Source organism: Trachypithecus francoisi, unplaced genomic scaffold (genome assembly GCF_009764315.1).
Source record: "Trachypithecus francoisi isolate TF-2019V2 unplaced genomic scaffold, Tfra_2.0 Lachesis_group5, whole genome shotgun sequence".
In the NCBI taxonomy this organism is placed as follows: domain Eukaryota; kingdom Metazoa; phylum Chordata; class Mammalia; order Primates; family Cercopithecidae; genus Trachypithecus; species Trachypithecus francoisi.
The window spans coordinates 21,790,672-21,810,810 of NW_022681470.1; the positions used below are offsets into that span (position 1 = coordinate 21,790,672).

Below are 20,139 nucleotides of genomic sequence, written 5' to 3' on the forward strand. Positions count from 1 at the left end.
AAATGTATTCTGTTGGCTGAGGATCTATGGATTCCTTAGCCTGTGACGGTATCAGTGTGAGCTTGCCTGGAAACATAGGTCAGTAAGGTAGCGGGGGTCTGTGTGCATGTGTGTGCTTGCATGTATGTGTGTATGTATATTCTTGGCTTATCCTGGTTTCTCCTGTGTTGTTGATTTCTAACACGCAGAAAAACCAAACTCTTAACTCTAAATCTATCCTGCTTTTTTATTCCTCCCAAAGGAATCTTTATCAGTGAGATTGGTTCAGATTTAACCAAAAATCTAAAATCTATCAGTCACCAAGCACTACCATGTGCTTTTGTAAAAATAACCTTATTTAATCCTTAGTAAGAATTAAGGCATAGGTGAAATCACATAGTAGGAGTCTTGGGCTTGGCTTTGAACCTGGTGAAGTCACCTAGTAGGAGTCTTGGGCCTGGCTTTGAACCTAGACACCCAAGGCCTGTTTTAGTGCACATTTTGTGTGTGTGTGTGTGCCATGCTGTGGCACTAACAGAAGAAAGTTCGTGCCCATAGTTACACATTTCTGGGTATTAAAATGTGATAGGAGAAGGAAATCTATCATGTATTAGCTCTTGCCAGAAAGCAGGCAATGTGCTAGGTGCCTCACTGAGACTCGGAACTGCAGAACATTTTTACCTTAAGGCTAAAGAGTATTGAGAAACTTCTTCTGTTTTCTCTGTGGTTGCTTCCTTTAGGAAATGCCATTGTAGAGAGAAGCTTTCATCTCCACGGAAAGCACAGCAAGCTGCCAACCAATGGCTCCACATTTTTCATGCTTTTTATGTGTAACTAAGAAGGAAACTGTTCCTTGTATCATGGGTTACCACAGGCAATCCAGGTCTCACACACCCTCCCCTGGCCCTGGCCCTGGTCCTGGCCTTCTGTCTTTCCGATGGCTTTCCCCCTTTCCTTGTACCTCTGTATGTCAGTCGGAGGCCAAAGCTGCTGTAAGTCATGCCTTCCTACCAACTTCTGTAGCTCCTGTTCAGGCAAAGGGCTTTCCCAAGCAGCAGTCCAGACTTGAGCTATTAAGGACCAAAGCCCCTCGCCTAGGCAGCCGGCACCCATCCAGAAAGGCAGGGGCCTATCGCCCAGCACATTAGCTTTCTCCCTGCCAGCTGGCCCAGGGAGGCGCAGTGTGCCAAGTGGGAACGTGTGAATGGGATCCATGCCCATGCATCCCCTGAGAAGTAGAAAATGCACGTGACCAGAACCGCCAAAACCGAACCCGGGGAAAAAGATGACAAGAAAAACTTGGTGTGTTCCTCTAAAGACAACCACAAAACATAAACAAACAAACAAAAACCTAAAACTGTCTCAAGAGTGTCATATAATTTTGTTTTCATCCCTTGCCCTAAAACCTCACACAAAGTTTTACACATAGTGGCTGTTGTCTAAATGTGAAAAACGAGTGAATCTAAGAGCTCCTCGCAGGACCACGTTTATCTGGAAAGTCAGCACAGTGCCTGGCACTGTAGTAAATGCTCAATAAATATTCCTGGGATGAAACACTTGAGGACCTTAAATTCTTGCCTTTGTTTGACTAAAGCTTTCAAATCCCTGAACTTGGTTACATTTTGGCCTACCTGCTTAACAAACCAAGAAAAACAGTTGGAATGGCTTAAAAATATATTATCTTACCTTCAATACAAATCCCCTACTTTAAGAAACCCTGGACCTAGATTAATTCCCACCTCCGTGTCTCTGAGATTCTAGAGGGCTGAGAGACAACCCTGGGGGAACAAGGGTGGCTTTCAACATTTGGAGATTTCTTAAACTAGAACTTGCTCATCTGAAGAGGCCACTCCAGGCCTGCTGCAGCATCCAGGGTCTCCACTTGGGGCTGGAAGGTGTCAACTCAGGTGGTAACTGCTTTCCCTGTACTAATCAGAAGCACTGACTGACACCTATCAGTGATGCTGACTTGTACAATTTAGAAAATAGAATCGTCAGTCATTTCTATTTGTTTGATGAATAACTCTTTAAAAATCAACATTAAAAAAAGACATTTCACATCAAACAAACAGAGATTGAGAATTAGGAGTGAAGAACACGAGGGCCTGCTGCCCTGAGTTTCAAGACACTAACAGAAGATTTGGGTCCCACCTTTGGTTGAGAATCATCGAATTAGAGCATAGTTATTTCTCAACTGGAGGAGGTTCCAGGCTGTGGATATATTGAGCTTATAGGAAGTAAGCAAAATCAGAGGAAGAAGTCTATGTGCATCAGTTGGATGCACACAAATCTCCAGATTTGCAGTTGTTATCCACCCACCCTGGCAATCTCACGTACCTACAAGCCTCAAAGCAGTTGATATCCTGTGTCCGAGGGACTGGAGGAGCGTAAACCACGAGCTTCTGGAAGTCGGAGCCCATGTCTGGTTCATCCAAGGTCCCAGGATCCAGCTCATTCCTGTCACTTTGGAGGTACTTGAGCAGTAATTTGTTTGATTGCACTGAACGTTCCTCAGAGGTCCTGTTTGTGGAGACCACCTCTATGTGGCCCCTTGGCTGCCAGGCCCTGTCAGCTACAGGACACTTCTTCCCCAGGTACCAGTCACCAACCAGACTTTTCCCAGCACCCGGAGCCTTTGTCACCGGTAATGCTGGCTTCCTGGGGACATACCAGGCTGGGTCCAGGAAACTCTGGCTTGATGCCAGTGTAGTTTTGCTTGTTTAGAATTGTCAGATTTGAAAAGGCAGATTTGACAGTTTTTTGAAGTGGATATGGAAGAGGTGGCAGAGAGAACAGCCTTCTACCCAACAGCATGCTGGCTGTGGTACAACTTGTAACTGGAATGCAGGGGGAAAGAGAGCACATACAGGGAATTGGCTGCCTGGCTGAGAACAGGAAGCTGAGGCAGAGATCCTTGGATCTCACCAGCCTATATCTTCCTTCCCTCCTTGATTCTTTATTATATTGCTCTTAAGAAATACTGGAACAGATAGTTAGTGTCAGAAGCCCGGTGAGGTTGTGTGGGGACCCGCCTTTCAGGAGTTCACAGTCTTGCTGGCAAGATGGTAGGTGTGCCCTGGCGTGTCCTGAGATGCCCCACGACTGTGGTCTAGGCAGTACGTGCCCTGGTGGCTCAGAGGCTTAGAGATCATTTTTGGCTTTTCTCATCAGGGCAGATTTCATAAAGGATTTTGAGCTGAGATTTAAAATGAAATAGGACTGTAGTAAGTGGATTTCTGTGGCTAAGAAAGAAGGCAGCATTCTATCACCCAATACAGTGGCTCTAACCATGATGGTGGAAAGAGCTAATGGGAAAGGACCAGATTTAGAGAAATTAAAAGAAATTAGGAAATCAATAGAAAAAACTTCCTTCCTTCCATTACTTATATCTGATTGTTTTCTTCTTGGCCAGACTAACAGTGTGCCTTCGGCATCAGAAGAGACTGTGTGTGTGTGTGTGTATGTGTGTGTGTGTGTGTGTGTGTGTGTGCGCGCGTGCATGCACAGAATACATATCACATCCATGTAGCTGCCTGTTATGAAAAGGATTCAGAACTGCAATATTGGAGAGGACTAAAGTGTCCGAGAGTTAAAGATCTAGAGTTCAGTCTCGGCTGTGTCTCATTTGCTTTCATTTTGGGGAAATGTGCTTTGCTTTTATAATCTTCAATTATCTGCTATGTAAGTTTGGAACATTACTTCATGTTTTATAAGGTGATGTAATTCAGTGCGTGCAAGTACTTTATGAACCAATAAAAGGTGTAACTCTGATGCTCTCAGGAAGCAAGCACTTTGCTGTTCTCCTAAAACTGCATAGCTGACTTGGGAATGAGGTGGGGAGAGCTGGTCTCTCTTTTCTAACCCTTCTGGTAGGATGTGGTAAAGACTTAGCTCCTGGGCAATAGAACACTCTGCATGGAGGTTTGTGTCTACAAATCAAACAAAGAGATCAGCCAGAGAGAGCCCGTCCTTTTGCACACCTTGTGCCTTTCCCCAAACCACCTGCCTCTCTGCTTTCTGTCTTGTTCTTTATCTATTTCTCTCTCTCAGCTCAGCTTTGGGCCCCTGGACTGTTGTCCAAATCTGAAGACCACCCTCCCTGTAGATCTGCCCTCCTCCCCTCCCCACCTGCCCCTACCTATAGAAGTTTGAATCTGAGCAGAGGCATTCCCCCAGCACGACCCTGGACACTTGAGACTGTCCGCCCGCTTGGAGAACCAGTCCTTGGTGAAGAAAGAGTGCCCTCTAGTGGGCATTGACTGGAGCTGCTCCGGACCCACGTCGCTCAGCCAAGGACAAAACACCCCGCACACAGCCCTCCCACTAAGGATGATCTTGACTATGCCTTTGGGTTTGGTTTGTTTTTCTCCTTGTGTGAAGAAAAGAAAGAAAGAACAGCAGGAGGCAAGTGGTGAGAGCAGCTGCCACAATGCTGTGACAGTCCCCTTATCTTAGGAGTTTTACCGAAGAATTAACCCCAGGGCGAGCGATAGCAGCAAGGTACATGTGACATCAGAAGCTTTTTAAAGGGCTTGTGACAATTCCTGTATAAATCACCTACCTGTCTCAACTGGTCTCTTCCATAATTGGGTGGATTTGTGAGAAGGAAACTCCTTCTATAAGAATTGTTACCAAATGGGTTAAAGATATTCATGGGTGCAACCCCTCTGCAGATTGCATATCCACTGCAATCAATGACATTTTTTGGGTAGTGGACGTGTCCAGGCCTGCCTGGCCATTAAAACCCTATATGCATGGGGACACACAGGGGATTTGGCCCTTTAAAACCTATTTCACAGGAAAGCTGCTGGGGTGGGGAGGGAAGAAATGAGGAGGAGGGAGAGAGCGTAGGGCACCCATCAGGGAAGCAGGAACCTGATCATATGTGATGGTTGCTGGATTAGGTAACAGCTCCGCTGGTTGAAATTGGATCTTGGAGGATGAGTGTTAACATCTCTGGTGTCCTGGCGAAAGGTTCATTCGAGTCTTGCATGGTGCTGCAGAGATAAAAAGGAGCTTTTAAATAATCATTTTGTCTCCTACTCACCAGAGTACTGGCTTCAAGCAATAAATAGGTAGCATCAGTTCTGCTTAGACATATCACCCTTTTCATTTATTTATTTAATGTTGGTGGGAGTTTTTTTAACCACTGAGCTGAACAGTTTCTGTATCAGTGAAGCCCAACACCCATTCTTAATAGTGGTATATTGGATTCTCCTTGTGCTGGCTATAAATATGAGCATGCAAGGTTGCTTATTTGGCCATCTCTGCCCCTCCAAGCATTACAGACACAGCCCAAATCCACCAGAGCTGAATTTTCTATGCAAAATAGTGCAAGATGAAGGTTTTCTTTTAATTTTCCCTTGTTCATATTGTTCCTTAAAAAAATTTTTTTTGGGTTCTTGCACAATCATTTTCTATTTTCATAATTTGAGTATAATTTAAAGGGTGTAATTTGGAAATGACTGTTGTTTTTTTCCCCCCTTTTCTTTTCATTCTTTTATTTTCTTCAGATCTCTGATTTGGGACCTATTTATGTGTCCCGGACTCGGAGTGTAAATGCAAGCAACATTTATGCTGTGGTACACTGTGTCTATCTTATCAATTTCTAATTGGCCACATTTAGAAACTAAGTCTATTAACTCATAGTGAATTCAGATTTCTTTTTAAGGAGTATTTGTTTGCAAGATTCATAAAATGATATAAAAGCTAAGCGAAATGCTAACACTTTCTTGCCCCACCCGACCCACCGCCGCTGGGCTCAATTAAATGTATCCTTCATAGCTGAAAGAAAAGAGTCAGTATGCTTTATGCTTTAAGCTCTGCAACCCTCCTGAAACTTCCATGGCAGGCAGGGGCTTGCAGTCTATCCTTTCAGTGTTCTTTGCCAGCCTTGACAATTTTCTTTCTTATGTTATTTAAAATCAGTTAGATTTGAAGGCCAAGAAAAATATGAATTAAGAGCTGTGTAGAGTTTGTGTGGAATTGTTTGTGCTTCCCATTGATTGTTTTAAAAAGATGGAGCAGAGGCGTGAAACCGAGAGGGGCTGAAAAGAGGACATAGTCTCAGAGGTAAATATTGGGTGCACGGGAAATATTGATAGTGAAGTGTGCGTGATCACCTACGTAGCTCCTGGAGGAGCCAGGACCAGAACTGTCTCTCTGCCTCGCCTCTCCCGTCTTTCATACCTCACTGAGTTTGGCTGGAGGAATAAGCTGATGGAATGAATGAGGCCGCTTGGGGTACCCGTGCGATTGGGAGAAGGTGGGATACTTGATGTCACCTCAAGTAGGCAGTGCTTAAGCTAGTCCTGGCAAGGCAAGTCCTGACCGTTAATAAGACATCATTCTTTTTTGCTTCGCTGTTGTTGTTGAGACCAGAGGTCGTCCTAAGATCTCTCAGTGTTGGGCCGCATGCAGGACCCGATGGCTTTGGAGCAGCTAGGTGGACCCACGTGAAGGCATTAACACCTGGCCAAAGGGTTAGCAGCCTCAGCATCGCGGAGAATGTTCCTACCAGCCGTGGGGGCTTACAGCCTCCTCTGAAGGAAGTGTATCAGACATGAGATTCAATAGAGTGAATGAGAGAATAGAATTTTGCCCCAGCACAATGTTTTGAATAATTGAGCTAAAGTGAAAGAACCGTATTTATTAATGGCTCAGAGGAGATTCTTTTTTTTTCTCCTTTGTAAATGACCCATAAATATCTTTGTTGATAAAACTATTAAATTTATCATATAAAGAGAAACACCCATAAACCCCACGTAGAGGTGAGGAAGGAGGGGCTGCTGGGGGCTGCTGCCGGATGCTTGGACTCACTGATTCTTTTCGGCGCCTTTAGGGCCTGGTATTCAGGGAATGGTTACACAGCTATCTACTTTCTTAAGGAAACCTTTGTTAGCGGCAATTTGTTCTTCAGAGTGCTTTGGAGATTTGAGTAAATAAAATTGAGAAACAATAACGCGACTAAATCCTTATTATTCAAAGATCAGCTACAGGAGCAGTTTCCCATTCAGTCTCCTGAGCCTACAAAAGAAGGATTTTATTGAAAAAAAGTCCACAAAATAAACCTCAATGATCTCCTAACCTTTTGCCATCACTACTGTAGCAATTTTGTTTTTGTGTAGCAGAATATTACACATTCAGGTTTGAAGAGAGAAGATCACGACCTGATAGCGTTGTGGTTTGTGTCTAGGGTGCAGGCTTCCTTCTTTTCTCCTTCCCAGCTACTTGCTCTCCCTCCTCCCTCCCTCTCCTTCCCTTACTCTCATCCTTTTTTACTTCATCACGGAGCCCAAGCTTCTGCTCTTCACCTTTTGTCCTCTTTGCTCCTTATGGCCACCTCTGGTCCACATGGCTCACCATTCCATTGGATGGTCTCGTGTTTTGTGAGAGCCATACTGTAGTTTCCCTTTTGGCCTAGGAATTGGGATTTCTTCTGAACAACGTTCAGGGTTGGTTCTTGTGCTGCCTGTTGGCAGCCAGGAGCGTGTGGGCACAGCCAGCAGTTATGCTGGTATTATATGTGATGGAACACTCAGACATCTAGACATACCCTCATTGAACGCATCTTCACCTTCCCTGTCACAACCCGCAGCCCTGCTTTGCCAGGGCCGGGGAGACACCTGGAACTGGCACCGTCCCCCTGGGGCTCACCAGATGCACCCTGCCATGAAACAGCTCTTGACTCTGCTCTGGTGTGCGAATGTCCACCAGGGACTTAGACCCTGCCACCTCCATCCCCAAAATGTGAGCCAACACCGGACCCCTCTCCTCTGCCTTTAATCACTTCCTCTTTCCCACCCTACCCACACGTTCTTTTCAATTTCTTAAAAATTGAAAACACTTTTTATGTTCCCTCTTAACAAAGACTTGGCTGCTGACAACTGAACTGGATTTAGATGAGTGATTTATTTTATGGGAGGTTGTCTGAAGGGGTAGTAAAAAAAAGACTGTCTCGCTCTTCTGCTGATTTACTAAATCACTGGATCTCCTTCAGTCCAAATCACCACCAAGGGTCCTGGTGTTTTAATAAAAAGCAGCCATCTCATTGATCTGAGACGCCATCCTACCAGAGTACTGGCTTCCCCGAATCCCTGGAGACAGCTTGTTAAAAGGACCTCACCCTTGTTTCCAACAGGACAGAGTCCTTATCACTCAGAACAGATAGATCTCAATTTTTCGAGCTAAACGACCCTGCTCAAGGGCCAATTTGTCTTCTTGCTATGTTAGACCTCACTCTCTGCTAGTCCACAGGAAAGGTCTTAAGATTTCATTCCAAATGTACTGGATTTATGTACCTTAGGTGATTTTGGTAATGAAAAATTTAAACTGATCAAACATTGCAAAGAAAGGCAATGAGTGCAAAACCACAAACTTACAGAAATTTAAAATGAGAAAGAGGGAAATGCTTTTCCTTAAACTGAAATTAGTATGGGGATAAAAGTAAAAAATATATTTTGTTATAATTACATTTTTCTAATTGAAAATTTTTATTGTGGTAAACATATATATGATAGAATTTACCTTTTTTTTTTGGGACAGAATCTTGCTCTGTGCAGTGAGTGGTGCAATCTTGGCTCACTGCAACCTCCACCTCCTGGGTTCAAGGTATTCCCCTCCCTCAGCCTCCCGAGTAGCTGGGACTACAGGCGTGCGCCGCCAGGCCTGGCTAATTTTTTGTATTTTAGTAGAGATGGGGTTTCAACATGTTTGCCAGGATGGTCTCGATCTCCTGACCTTGTGTTCCACCCGCCTCAGCCTCCTAAAGTGCTGGGATTACAGGTGTGAGCCACCGCGCCCGGCCGAATTTACCATTTTAAACTATTTCTAAGTGTACAGTTGAGTGACATTAAGTACATTTGTATTATTTTGCAGCCATCTCAAAAACTCAGCTTCCCAAAGTGAAATTCTGTACTCATTAAACAATAGCTCCCCACTCCTCCCCGCAACTCATGGTACCCATTATTCTACTTTCTGCCTCTTACAAATTTGATTATTCTAGATTCCACATACAAGTGGAGTGTAATTTTGGAAGAAAGCAGGTACCTCCTTCATTTGCTTACCCTCTCAGTTTCTCTTTTTCCAGCCTTTCTTATATTCCTCAAATGGCATCTTGCAAGTAATTTAGCAGCTTATTTAGCCAAAGAACACAAATGTGTTTTGTTTTTTAATTTTCTTTCTTGGGTTACTATTAAGGCTGTCTTCCCTTTGTCCTTTTCTGTAGTTTTGAGTATCCGAGGAGCCCAGGAGGAGGAGCCCACAGACCCCCAGCTGATGCGGCTGGACAACATGCTGTTAGCGGAAGGCGTGGCCGGACCTGAGAAGGGAGGAGGGTCGGCGGCAGCAGCGGCAGCGGCGGCGGCTTCTGGAGGGGCAGGTTCAGACAACTCAGTGGAACATTCAGATTACAGAGCCAAACTCTCACAGATCAGACAAATCTACCATACGGAGCTGGAGAAATACGAGCAGGTAACCAGAACCACCTAGGGCTCAGCACCCAGGTCATTTAGGAAAGGGTGGAGGAAGCACAACCCCGGGGCTTGTAGAGACGAGCGGCTCACCTTTCCCAGGTGCTGGCGTCCTTGTGCCCGGCATCCCCTGCCCGGCCACAGAGCCCTGGCCAAACTTGAGTCTGCCAAGTCCTGGTCTCAACTGTTCAACACCTAGGCGTTCAGCGGAGGTAAAGGCATTAAAAAATGTGCGACGCTGTAAGTGATGATTTCAAGGAAACATGTATCGTGCATAGAAGGAACACTCCATGCCTGGACTCCAGAATGTGTGCCTGTAATGGGCAGTCCTGGCTCTCACCCGGGCGCTGTAGGTGATCAGAGTCACCAGATAACCTGCAAGAAGGTGGGAGGTTTTTCTCTGGCCCTTGTGTTTTCCTTATTTATTAGGAGGATTATATTTTTCTGGGTACTCATAGTATCCTATGGGAAAGTGTTTAAAACTTGGCCCTAGAGTCCCTCACTTTACCCAGACTCAGTTCAAATGAGAGTCAAACATACTCCCTCTTTTACCTAATATATGGTATGGAATATGATACACATCATCCTTTGTTAAAAGGTTGTTAAAGGGTTCAGGAGACCCATGGAGCCAGACAAACTGGGATTCTAATCTGGGCACTCCACGGATGGTCTGTGGGACTCAGTGTTCTGCATACTCAATTCTGAAAGCTGATGTGTGGCACAGATCTGTGGATTTGGAGTCACGGACGTGAAGGACCATAAAACTTACATAAAGAAAAGGGCAAGAAAGGCTGTTAACTACAAAGCAATACATGTAGGGTCTCCTGATTATAACAGAGCCCCTCTCTAATAGAGAGCCCCCATCCCATCCTCCCCACAAACACATACACACATCTGTATAGCAACGCTAATTCCTCTGGTTAGTGTAAGCATGCTACTTTATCAGGAGTTCTTTTTTTTTTTTTTTGAGACAGAGTCTCGCTCTGACACCCAAACTGGAGTACAGTGGCTGGATCTCAGCTCACTGCAAGCTCCGCCTTTCGGGTTCATGCCATTCTCCTGCCTCAGCCTCCCGAGTAGCTGGGACTATAGGCACCCACCACCTTGCCCGGCTATGTTTTTGTATTTTTTAGTAGAGACGGGGTTTCACCGTGTTAGCCAGGATGGTCTCGATCTCCTGACCTTGTGATCCGCCCGTCTCGGCCTCCCAAAGTGCTGGGATTACAGGCTTGAGCCACCGCGCCCGGCCTATCAGGAGTTCTTTAACAGCAGCTTTTCATTTAGATAATAGGTAAGTTTGTTGTTACCTCTTGTGATGCAACATTGTACTGAAGTTCTCCATTACCTTGCTCTCATTGAATCATTCCCTTCCCTTCTTTTCTTCCTTCCTTCTTTCTCTCTTTCTTTCTTTTTCTTTCTTCTTTCTTTCTTTCTTTCTTTCTTTCTTTCTTTCTTTCCTTCTTTCTTTCTCTCTCTCTCTCTTTCTGTCTCTCTCTCTCTTTCTTTCTTTTTTGAGATGGGGTCTCACTCTGTCACCCAGGCTGGAGTGCAGTGGCACCATCTCTGCTCTCTCTCCATGTCCCAGGTTCAAGCAATTCTCCTACCTCAGCCTCCTGAGTAGCTGGGATGACAGGCAGGTGCTACCATACCCAGCTAATCTTTGTATTTTTAGTAGAGACAGGGTTTCACTATGTTGGCCAGGCTGGTCTCAAACTCCTGACCTCAGGTGATCCGCCTGCTTCGGCCTTCCAAAGTGCTGGGATTATAGGCATGAGCCACCACACCCGGCCCCTTCCTTTTTAAAAGCCAAAAAAGAAGAGAGAGAAAAAGTGGAAGGTAGAAGACCCTGTGCAGTCCACTCATAACTAGGTAGAAGGCAAATGCAAACTTAATAGAAAATTTAAATTTTAAAATAGAAATAGGCATTTTAAAATTTAAAGTGAATAAAGTTTCATTACTGCACTCCTATCTACCTTTGGAATGGATTTCTACAAAATCCTGTCTTTTATGAGGGCAAAAAAATTACTGTGAAACCAAGAATAGTGAAATTTGACCATCAGACAAGGTGTAGGGAGGGTGAAGGGGAGGAAAATGAAAGCAAGCTGTGGTAAGAAGCTGTGAGTCATCCTCCTTTGCCTTCTTGGGAAAGAACAAATGTTCTTGCCACAGTGTTGGCTCCTATAGACATTTCCCCAGATCCCAGGCAATGCGGAGCTAAGAGAGCTGGCTGAACTCGGATAGTTTCCCCAACCATGACCATCGTTTAGAATTTGCAGTCTGCTCTAACCTAAAAGGGTAACTTTGGAAGGCAAATGGGGACAGACCTCTCGCTGACCTCTTGGGTTCTTATTACCCAATGTTCTTCCTACTTCGCCTGCACCGATAACCCTGTCCTTTGGCATAGCAAGCTGTCCTCAGATTTGTCCTCCAGGTTAACTCATGCCAAAGAACAGGACACAAGACAAGCCCAGAGTGTGACTTCCTTCACTAAATCATAACTGCAATGGATTTTAGGTTGGGAGGTGTTGAAAACTGTCTTTAGTCTGAGCTCAGGTTGCCAGCAACGTAGAACTGCTTCCTTGATTTAAACCTTCTGATCATTCTTCCATCCTCATCCAAAATGACTAAAAATTATGACAACTGTAGTACATTTCAATAGCATGTCACCAATCACAAAACATTGTGGCTGACATAATGGTACTTGCTCCTCAAGGCAATTTTGAGATTGGGCACCCAGGACAGGTACTGCCATCCTCTCCCTTTTGATACAGGTGAGGAAATGGTGATGAAAGAGGTTAAGATGTGGTGGAGGTCACACATTTAATGAGGGAGAGAATTTGCCCTAGAATCCAGGGTTTGACCCTTACCCCAAGGGCTCTTATTAGAACAATGCCTGACTCCACTTTGTAAGAAGAGAATGTGGATGTCTTTCAACAATGGAGTAGCCAGGTTGTCCTCTCTGTTACTTCCTTGGACTAGATTACTGGCACCTAAGAGAGGTTGTGATAAGAATATTCTCTTCAGAAACTTCTTGTGGGTACTTACCTATTCTAAACAATAAAGATGTTGGAAATTGAGAACTTAAAATCTCCATCAGTACAGAAGCCAATTATGTTCAGGGTAAAAGTTGTGGTAGTCATCTGTGTTTATTATTTTTTAAAGTGCTAAAGTGTCATCTATTTGTTTATATGGGCATTTTCTAGTTAAGAAGTGAATACTGCTTAATATATTTTGGATGCTTAATAACTTATTAATATTAGTTGTGTTGTTAATTATAGTAAACAGCAGATTGTAGAGAAATTATGCTATTAACCTTCTAGCTAGTGTGTCTGACAGATATATCTTCTTCATTTTCCTGTAACAGTTCCTTATGGGGATTTTTTAAAAATAGAAAACGTTGGTCAAGTGAAAGTGTCAGTATTTTAGTAGTACCTACCTGAAATTACCAAATTGATTACTTAATAATTAATTCTGTTGTTTTATTTTTGGCATGGTGATGGCAGATAACTACACAATAATTAGCTATTGTAGCTCACCCTCACCCTTATCCCTCCAAAAACAAAACAAAACAAAAAACTATCTGAATCAGCCATTGTTTCACCCTGAGGTCATTAAATAAAGAAATCGTCAGGAGACTTTTTTTTTTTTTTGAGTTGGAGTCTCGCTCTGTTGCCCAGGCTGGAGTGCAATGGCACGATCTCGGCTCACTGCAACCTCCGCCTAGGGTTCAAGCGATTCTCCTGCCTCAGCCTCCCGAGTAGTTGGGATTATAGGTACGTGCCACCACGCCTGGCGGCTCATTTTTTGTATTTTTAGTAGAGACGAGGTTTCACCATGTTAGCCAGGATGGTCTCGATCTCCTGATGTGGTCCGCCCGCCTCAGCCTCCCAAAGTACTAGGATTACAGGCGTGAGCCACCACGCCCGGCACTATACGGTATTTAAGAGCTGGCATATTATAATAGATAAAACCATGATGTCAGAAACCTGAATTTTATTCCAAGATCTACTTTAAAAAAAAAAAATCTTGTGGTTTTGTAGGATTTTTTAGCTTTTGTAAATAATGCTGTTGGGGAATTGACAGGACTAAATCTCTAATGTTGAGCTGAACTGGGTTAATTCAGTTCATAGCTAAGACAGCCCTAAGATCCCAGTTACTTTTGTTGATGAGATTGGCAGCCAAATCCAGTCTCATCCTTGGATCTCAATCCAATCCATCTTTTTGAAGGAGTCAAGGAAGAAGATAGGTCTTATAGTTCAGGATGTAAACTTAAACCTTAGAGGAGACTTTTGAAAGGCTTCGCTTTCATTGTCTGCTTCCAGAAACAGTGTTGCCCTGTAACCTGGGAGGCCTATTCGAAATCCCTCTGCCCTATGGAGGCAGCCTGAGCTCCCAGAAAGTAACTGTTTTTTTTGTTGTTGTTGTTTTGTTTTGTTTTGTTTTTTAATGACAGCCTACAGTACAGTCTCCTCTGCTGAGAAACATTCAGCATGTGAGGGTTTTATTTAATTAACAGTTGTAACCCCAAGTATTCACATTCCTGTCACATTGTGAGTGCCTGTCCTGTGGGAAGTAGTCCAGCTTCTTTAGGTACAAGGCTTGAGGGAAGTGAGGAGGAGGTATGGATAGCTCCTTCCTTCCCAGGTACTGGGAAAATCTGGATCATTATGCTTTGTCCATCTGAAACGGACTTGGAACTCTGCTCTGCCCTCTGTTGTGTGTTCCTCAGCAGCTGTTTAGCAGCTGCTTTGCTCCACCTCAGCAGTGGGTGAAACGACTCCACTGTCTGTTTCTTGAAGAGCAGAAAGGGCCCCGGGATACAGTGCCCTGAATAAACATCAGATATTGTGAGTATTTTTATTCACCATAATGAAGCACATTATTATTAGCCGAGCACTGTGGCTTCCCAGCTGAGAGCTGGTGCACTTGACAATCCTCCCTCACATCCAGCCCCTCCTCTCTTTAAGCCCAGATGAGGTGGGGAGGCTGCAGCCCTGTGGGAGGTTATTTCTCTAGAAAGGCGGCTGGGATGCTTGCTATGTGCCTAGCCCTCCACTCTCCATCCTGTGGTCTCCAAATTTCAGTGAACTTGCTGCCAGGTTTTATTTCCTTCTCTTGGTTGTACAGTTCTGGGTGCTGGGGTTGGCTAGGGAATGAACTTACTATATAGATCTCATGTTTATATAGCACTTTTCCATGGAGAGTGGAGAGTAACATGCTATAAGGACCCAATCTTCTATAGGTATGTCTTCTGTGTAGGCCCGTAGAGTAGAAAGGAGGTATTTATCACCACCTTTACTTTTACCAAGAGGGAAATTGAACTCTGGAGAAGTTTACCCGGTTATTGAGATATCTAAATATGCTGGATTTCTAAGTTATCTATATTTTGAAGAGATAATTGTGACATGTGTTTGTAGGGCCAGGCACACATATAGTAACTCATTTAATCCTTACTATACCTTATGAGGTGGGTGTTGTCATCTCGGTTTCACAAATTAGAGAAACGAGGCACAGATACATTAAGTAACTTTGAAGATCCCACAGCCAAGTGAGTCCCAGAGGCAGGAGCTGTGAACCCAGGCTGTGCTCTCACTCAGCCTCTCTGCTGTGTTCCTGTGAGGGATTTGCTCAGTCTGCAGGTCATAGCACAGGAGTGTGGGTGCCGTTAACCTTGCTGGAGGGTCAGGAGTGATAAAAGCCACTTTTGGGTGAATTAAATGAGGCACTGACTAGTGAAAGGATGTGCTCAAATATTCACGGATGCGGGGGCAAAAACCCAGGCCTCCCACTCACCAGTGTAGACACAGCCCAGTGGATGCACCTGCCTATGTACCTTTGGCCAACCAACCTCAAAGGATTTCTTAGGTGAATAATCAGTAAATGTGTACTATTGTTATTGTTACTGCGTTATCGACACATATGACAACGGCAGTGCAATGTTATCAATAACGAGGGTGTTTCTGCCATTAATAAGTTGGAGCAGGCCGGGCGCGGTGGCTCATGCCTGTAATCCCAGCACTTTGGGAGGCCGAGATGGGCGGATCACGAGGTCAGGAGATGGAGACCATTCTGGCTAACACAGTGAAACCCCGTCTCTACTAAAAAATACAAAAAACTAGCCGGGCGAGGTGGCGGGTGCCTGTAGTCCCAGCTACTCGGGAGGCTGAGGCAGGAGAATGGCGTGAACCCGGGAGGCGGAGGTTGCAGTGAGCTGAGATCGTGCCACTGCACTCCAGCCTGGGCGACAGAGCGAGACTCTGTCTCAAAAAAAAAAAAAAAAGTTGGAGCAATTGAGTCTTTAGTTCTTTAACTCTCAAAGCATCATCTTGCCTTTTTTGTTGTGAATCTAATACAGTTTTACAGTATTGTTTTGAGTAAATCTGTGAATAGATGTTTTACTGAATGCTCAGCTAAGGAAACCAGATTATGGATGCTAAGTAAGTCATAGTAACTAAAAGACATGGCAGGAGTTTTCAGAGGATTAAGTTCAGACTTACCCCAGAGGCCCTGGCCTAAAATAGGAAGGGCTCAGGCGCTACTTCTGCCTCTTCATGTTTGCTGTGTGCCTGTGGAAATGTCCCTTCACCTCTCTGGGCCACAGTTTTTCTCCCTGTTAAATAAGGAGGTGGGGAAATACGATTTTCAACTCTACCTCTGGAGCTGATGATATGCTAGTTTATGACCTGAGAATTTTTATTTCTGCAGGGATAGTTCCTGAATCCTCTCAATCATGTTTTGATGCTGTTTCTGTAAGACTCCTGGGGACAGATTCCCTTTGTGTTACAGACATAGTGGGATCTTCAGAAGGCCAGAGCAGGAGAGGAAGTTCTTATAATAAAACTTGAAACAGAAATAGATGGACGAGAAATCTCCCAGAAGAGTTATCAAAGCTTTTAATTGCATGATTCCGTTTAAACTCTTTTGGCTGTTTATGCATTCTAAAATTGAGTATTTGGAAGCACTCCTATATCAGAAATAATGAGCAAGGCAGAAAGCACATGAGACATTTGACCCCAAACTCTCTTTGACTGTTAACTTTGGGACAAAGGGTGGTGTAGCGTGTTTTATACTAGAAGTCATATTCTTACATTTTACTGTGGTAAAATCATGGAAAAAAAATTAAGATAAAATGATTAAGAATTTTTTTTATGTCTTAAAAAACTTCAACATTATCGCCAAAACTTAGAGCCACAGGGGCTGAAATGGACGTCTACCACGAACTATCTTAGTTTTCTTTATTTGCACAAGTCTCTAGAAAAGCCCACACGATCCTTGTGTCATAGACTTGATACGCGTTGAGGCTTGGACCCCCAATGACTGTGTTTATTGTCTTGCCATTCTAGGCCTGCAACGAGTTCACCACCCACGTGATGAATCTCCTGCGAGAGCAAAGCCGGACCAGGCCCATCTCCCCAAAGGAGATTGAGCGGATGGTCAGCATCATCCACCGCAAGTTCAGCTCCATCCAGATGCAGCTCAAGCAGAGCACGTGCGAGGCCGTGATGATCCTGCGTTCCCGATTTCTGGATGCGCGGTAAGTCTCCCATGGGGCTGTCCTGCCCTCTGTGGGAGTCACTGATCTGGGGCTAGAGTCCATAGCTGGCCACCCTTATAGGCTCTAGTTTCACCCCATCAACGCTGAACCAAATGGTACCCTGAGAATGGTTCTGCGAGACTAGATAGGTCATTGGTTTCACACAGTACCGGGAAAATACATGGTTGCAGGAGATGATCTTTATCACTATGTTATGCACTGTGGGTAGCAGCAAGGAGGACTTAGGTAGAGTGAGACTTTTTTTCTTTTCATAGCACTAGGTACCTCTCTTACAGATGCATCTTATAACTATGGGCCTGCAGCTGTCTTACTAGCACTCTATCATGACAGGCTCTCTTCAATAAAGTTTATTCCATTTGCTTGGAAACTGGGATCTTTTCCACCCTGTAGATGGACAGAGAGTGCACTCAATGCAACAAATATTTCTAAGTAAATTGCTGTCTCTGGGCTAATTTTAGGAGTGCAGAAATGAATAAGACATGGCACTTTGGACATAGAGGGACAAGGAGATGGTCTAACATGGTTTGATGGTTTCCATCTGGCATTGCTGCTCATGTCCTTACTTGTGAGTTCAGAGCATTCAGTTGAAGAAACTATGGATAGAAAGGACCTTCAAAAGAGGACAAGAACTGAGAACACAGAGCAAGTGTCATCTCTTGGTTCCCCTACTCTCTAGACCGATAGATTTATGTGAATCCCTTTGATTCCTTTTACTTCTGTTATCCAGCCTGTAAAATAGTTATAGTCATATCTTTCATCTACTCTAGAAGAATATTTTGAAAATTCATCTAGCAAATACATTTTGAGTTTGGGTATGCTTTGTGATCTAGAATTTGTCTTAAATTCGTCATCTGTGAATTCAGATACGATTCATATTTAAATTCTTGATAATAATCCCAATCTGTTATTTTTATCGTTAGGACGTTAGATATGTCAGGGTCAGTGTACCACTTCACAATCTATTTTGTCTCTTTTCAATCAGATAAAATGATTTATTACTCCTCTTGAATTTTTTCACCCCTGAGATCATGTTTTATTCAGCTCTCCTACCTGCATTTCTCTCTGTCTTCACAATTGTGGTCTTTACAGTCCTTGAACCTCTTTAAAACGCCCTGGCATCTTCTCCTCACTCCCTTTAGTCAATGTGTTTTGGGTCGCATGGACTAGAACACGAGAATGCCAGCTAGCAAAATGTAACTCTGGGCCAGTAGAATTCCATAAAATAAGTCAAGAGAAAGTAAAAACGAAGGTAGTTTTCCCCAACTGAGTATAGTAATGGAGTGGAAATAGGCAAAATCACCCTAAAGCAGGATCCTCTGTGCCTCTCCCTCACCCATGGCTTGCTGTCTGCCTGGCTTCTTTAATACAGCCTGTTCTGCATAGTGCAAAGTGCAAGTGACTGGTGGCCTCTGTTTGGGTCCTTCCTCTGTGCCACTGCCACCCTGCGTGTATTGCTTACATCTCCATGGTAACTCCTCTAGTTAAAATGCTGGAGTTAGTATTTATGTTGGCAGGTATTGAAAAAAAAAAAAAAAAAAGAACAGTTGGCTCCAGACTGAGTTCTTTTCAAGAAAGTAAGCAGAGAGACGGGAGGAACAGAATTAATTGTCTCACTGGATATCTTCTGTCAGTAATTCCACTGTGCCCAGTTGAAGGTCAGACTCTAACAGACACAAAGCTTGGAGAGCTTTGTACACAAGCTTCTTTCACGTCCACCAGCCTTTGCCTAGAGTGTTCCAGTTGGCACCAGACAGACAATCACTTTAAGACAGGGTCTTTTTCTTGCTTTGGTTACAACCTTTGAATCACTGCTTCTGAGCCAAGATTCAAAACGAAAACAACTAACCTATTGTCACTGTTACTATCATTTCATTTTGGGGGTATATTTATTATCAGTGAAAGAACATGACCCCAGATTCCAGCCTAAGGCTGAGCAAATGGCCTTCTCAGTTCAAAAGCAAATGTTTGCCAGACATCCTGATTGGGGAATTCGTATCAGTGCCTCCAGCGTCACTAACTGTAATTGGGAGAGATAGCTAAGCAAACTTAGTAAGAAAGACACACTCACTGCAGATATTCACATGCTCCTCTAAACCATGCATCTGATGGGCAGGGCCTCACCAAAAAAGATTTCATGGAAGACAAATAAAATACAAAGAGGACTTGATTTAGTAATAAGATTAGTCTTTGTAATCTAATAGGTGTGTAGAATTGAGTGTTCCTACTTTGTTGTGGAACACTCATTGTATTAGCTTTCTATTGCTGCGTAGCAGATTACCACAAATTAAGCAGCTTAAAACAACACAAGTTTATTATTGCACCGTTTCTGTTGGTCAGGGGCCTGGGCATGGCTTAGCTGGATCCTCTGCCCTAGTCACAGCAAATCTGTAATCAAGCTTATAAGCTGAGCCTGTGATCTCATCTGAGGCTCAGGGTCTCCTTCCAAGCTTGTTCTGGTTGTTGGCAGAATTCATTTCCTTCTCATTGTAGGACCGAGGGCCTCAGTTCCTAGAGGCTGCCCTTCTCAATAGGCAGTTCACAATTTGGCTGCCTGTTTTCTTCCTGAGGGCCAGTAGGAGAAACTTTCCATTTTAAGGCTTTAATCGAATCTTCCCTTTCATTTACTCAAAGTCAGCTGATGAGGAACCTAATCATACTTCCTATGCCATCCACTCACAGGCAAGGTGTGTACACCACGGTCTACAGTTCTGGAATTCTGTCCACCACACTCCTCAACTCCTCTCTGGGCCCAGGTTTATCCCACTCAAGTCATTTCCTGTCTCTCTTCCTTAGATTGACTTAACTGTACCAGGAAGGTTTGACTTAAAAATTCCATTCATTCATTCATTCAACATTTCTCATATCATGCTATATACCAAGCATTGTGCCATACAACTTGGTAAGTTTATTATCAGGACTATAAATAACTTTTTTTTTTTTTTTTTTTTTTAGTTAAAAGAGGGAGAGAACTTATAAACTATCTAACTGATTTTCAAGCAGTAATCTTAACTGTTTTTCTATAACATTTTGCTGGAAATAACAGTAACGTAAACAGATAATCAAAAGTACATCTGTATACTTCACTGCAATAGAGGGGATTACATAAAGTATATTGCCAGGAGGATGGCAAGAAAG

At 43.8% G+C, this 20,139-nt stretch overlaps 1 protein-coding gene across 2 annotated transcripts in view; it reads left to right on the forward strand.

Moving 5' to 3' along the window:
* Positions 1–20,139, forward strand: part of PBX1 (PBX homeobox 1) — a 295,543-nt gene that overhangs the window by 225,793 nt on the left and 49,611 nt on the right. For both annotated transcript variants that reach the window (XM_033200502.1, XM_033200503.1), the window contains 2 exons: positions 9,206–9,450; positions 16,793–16,983. In XM_033200502.1, coding sequence (XP_033056393.1) covers positions 9,206–9,450; positions 16,793–16,983 — 436 coding nt within the window. The remainder of the gene's footprint in view (positions 1–9,205; positions 9,451–16,792; positions 16,984–20,139) is intronic.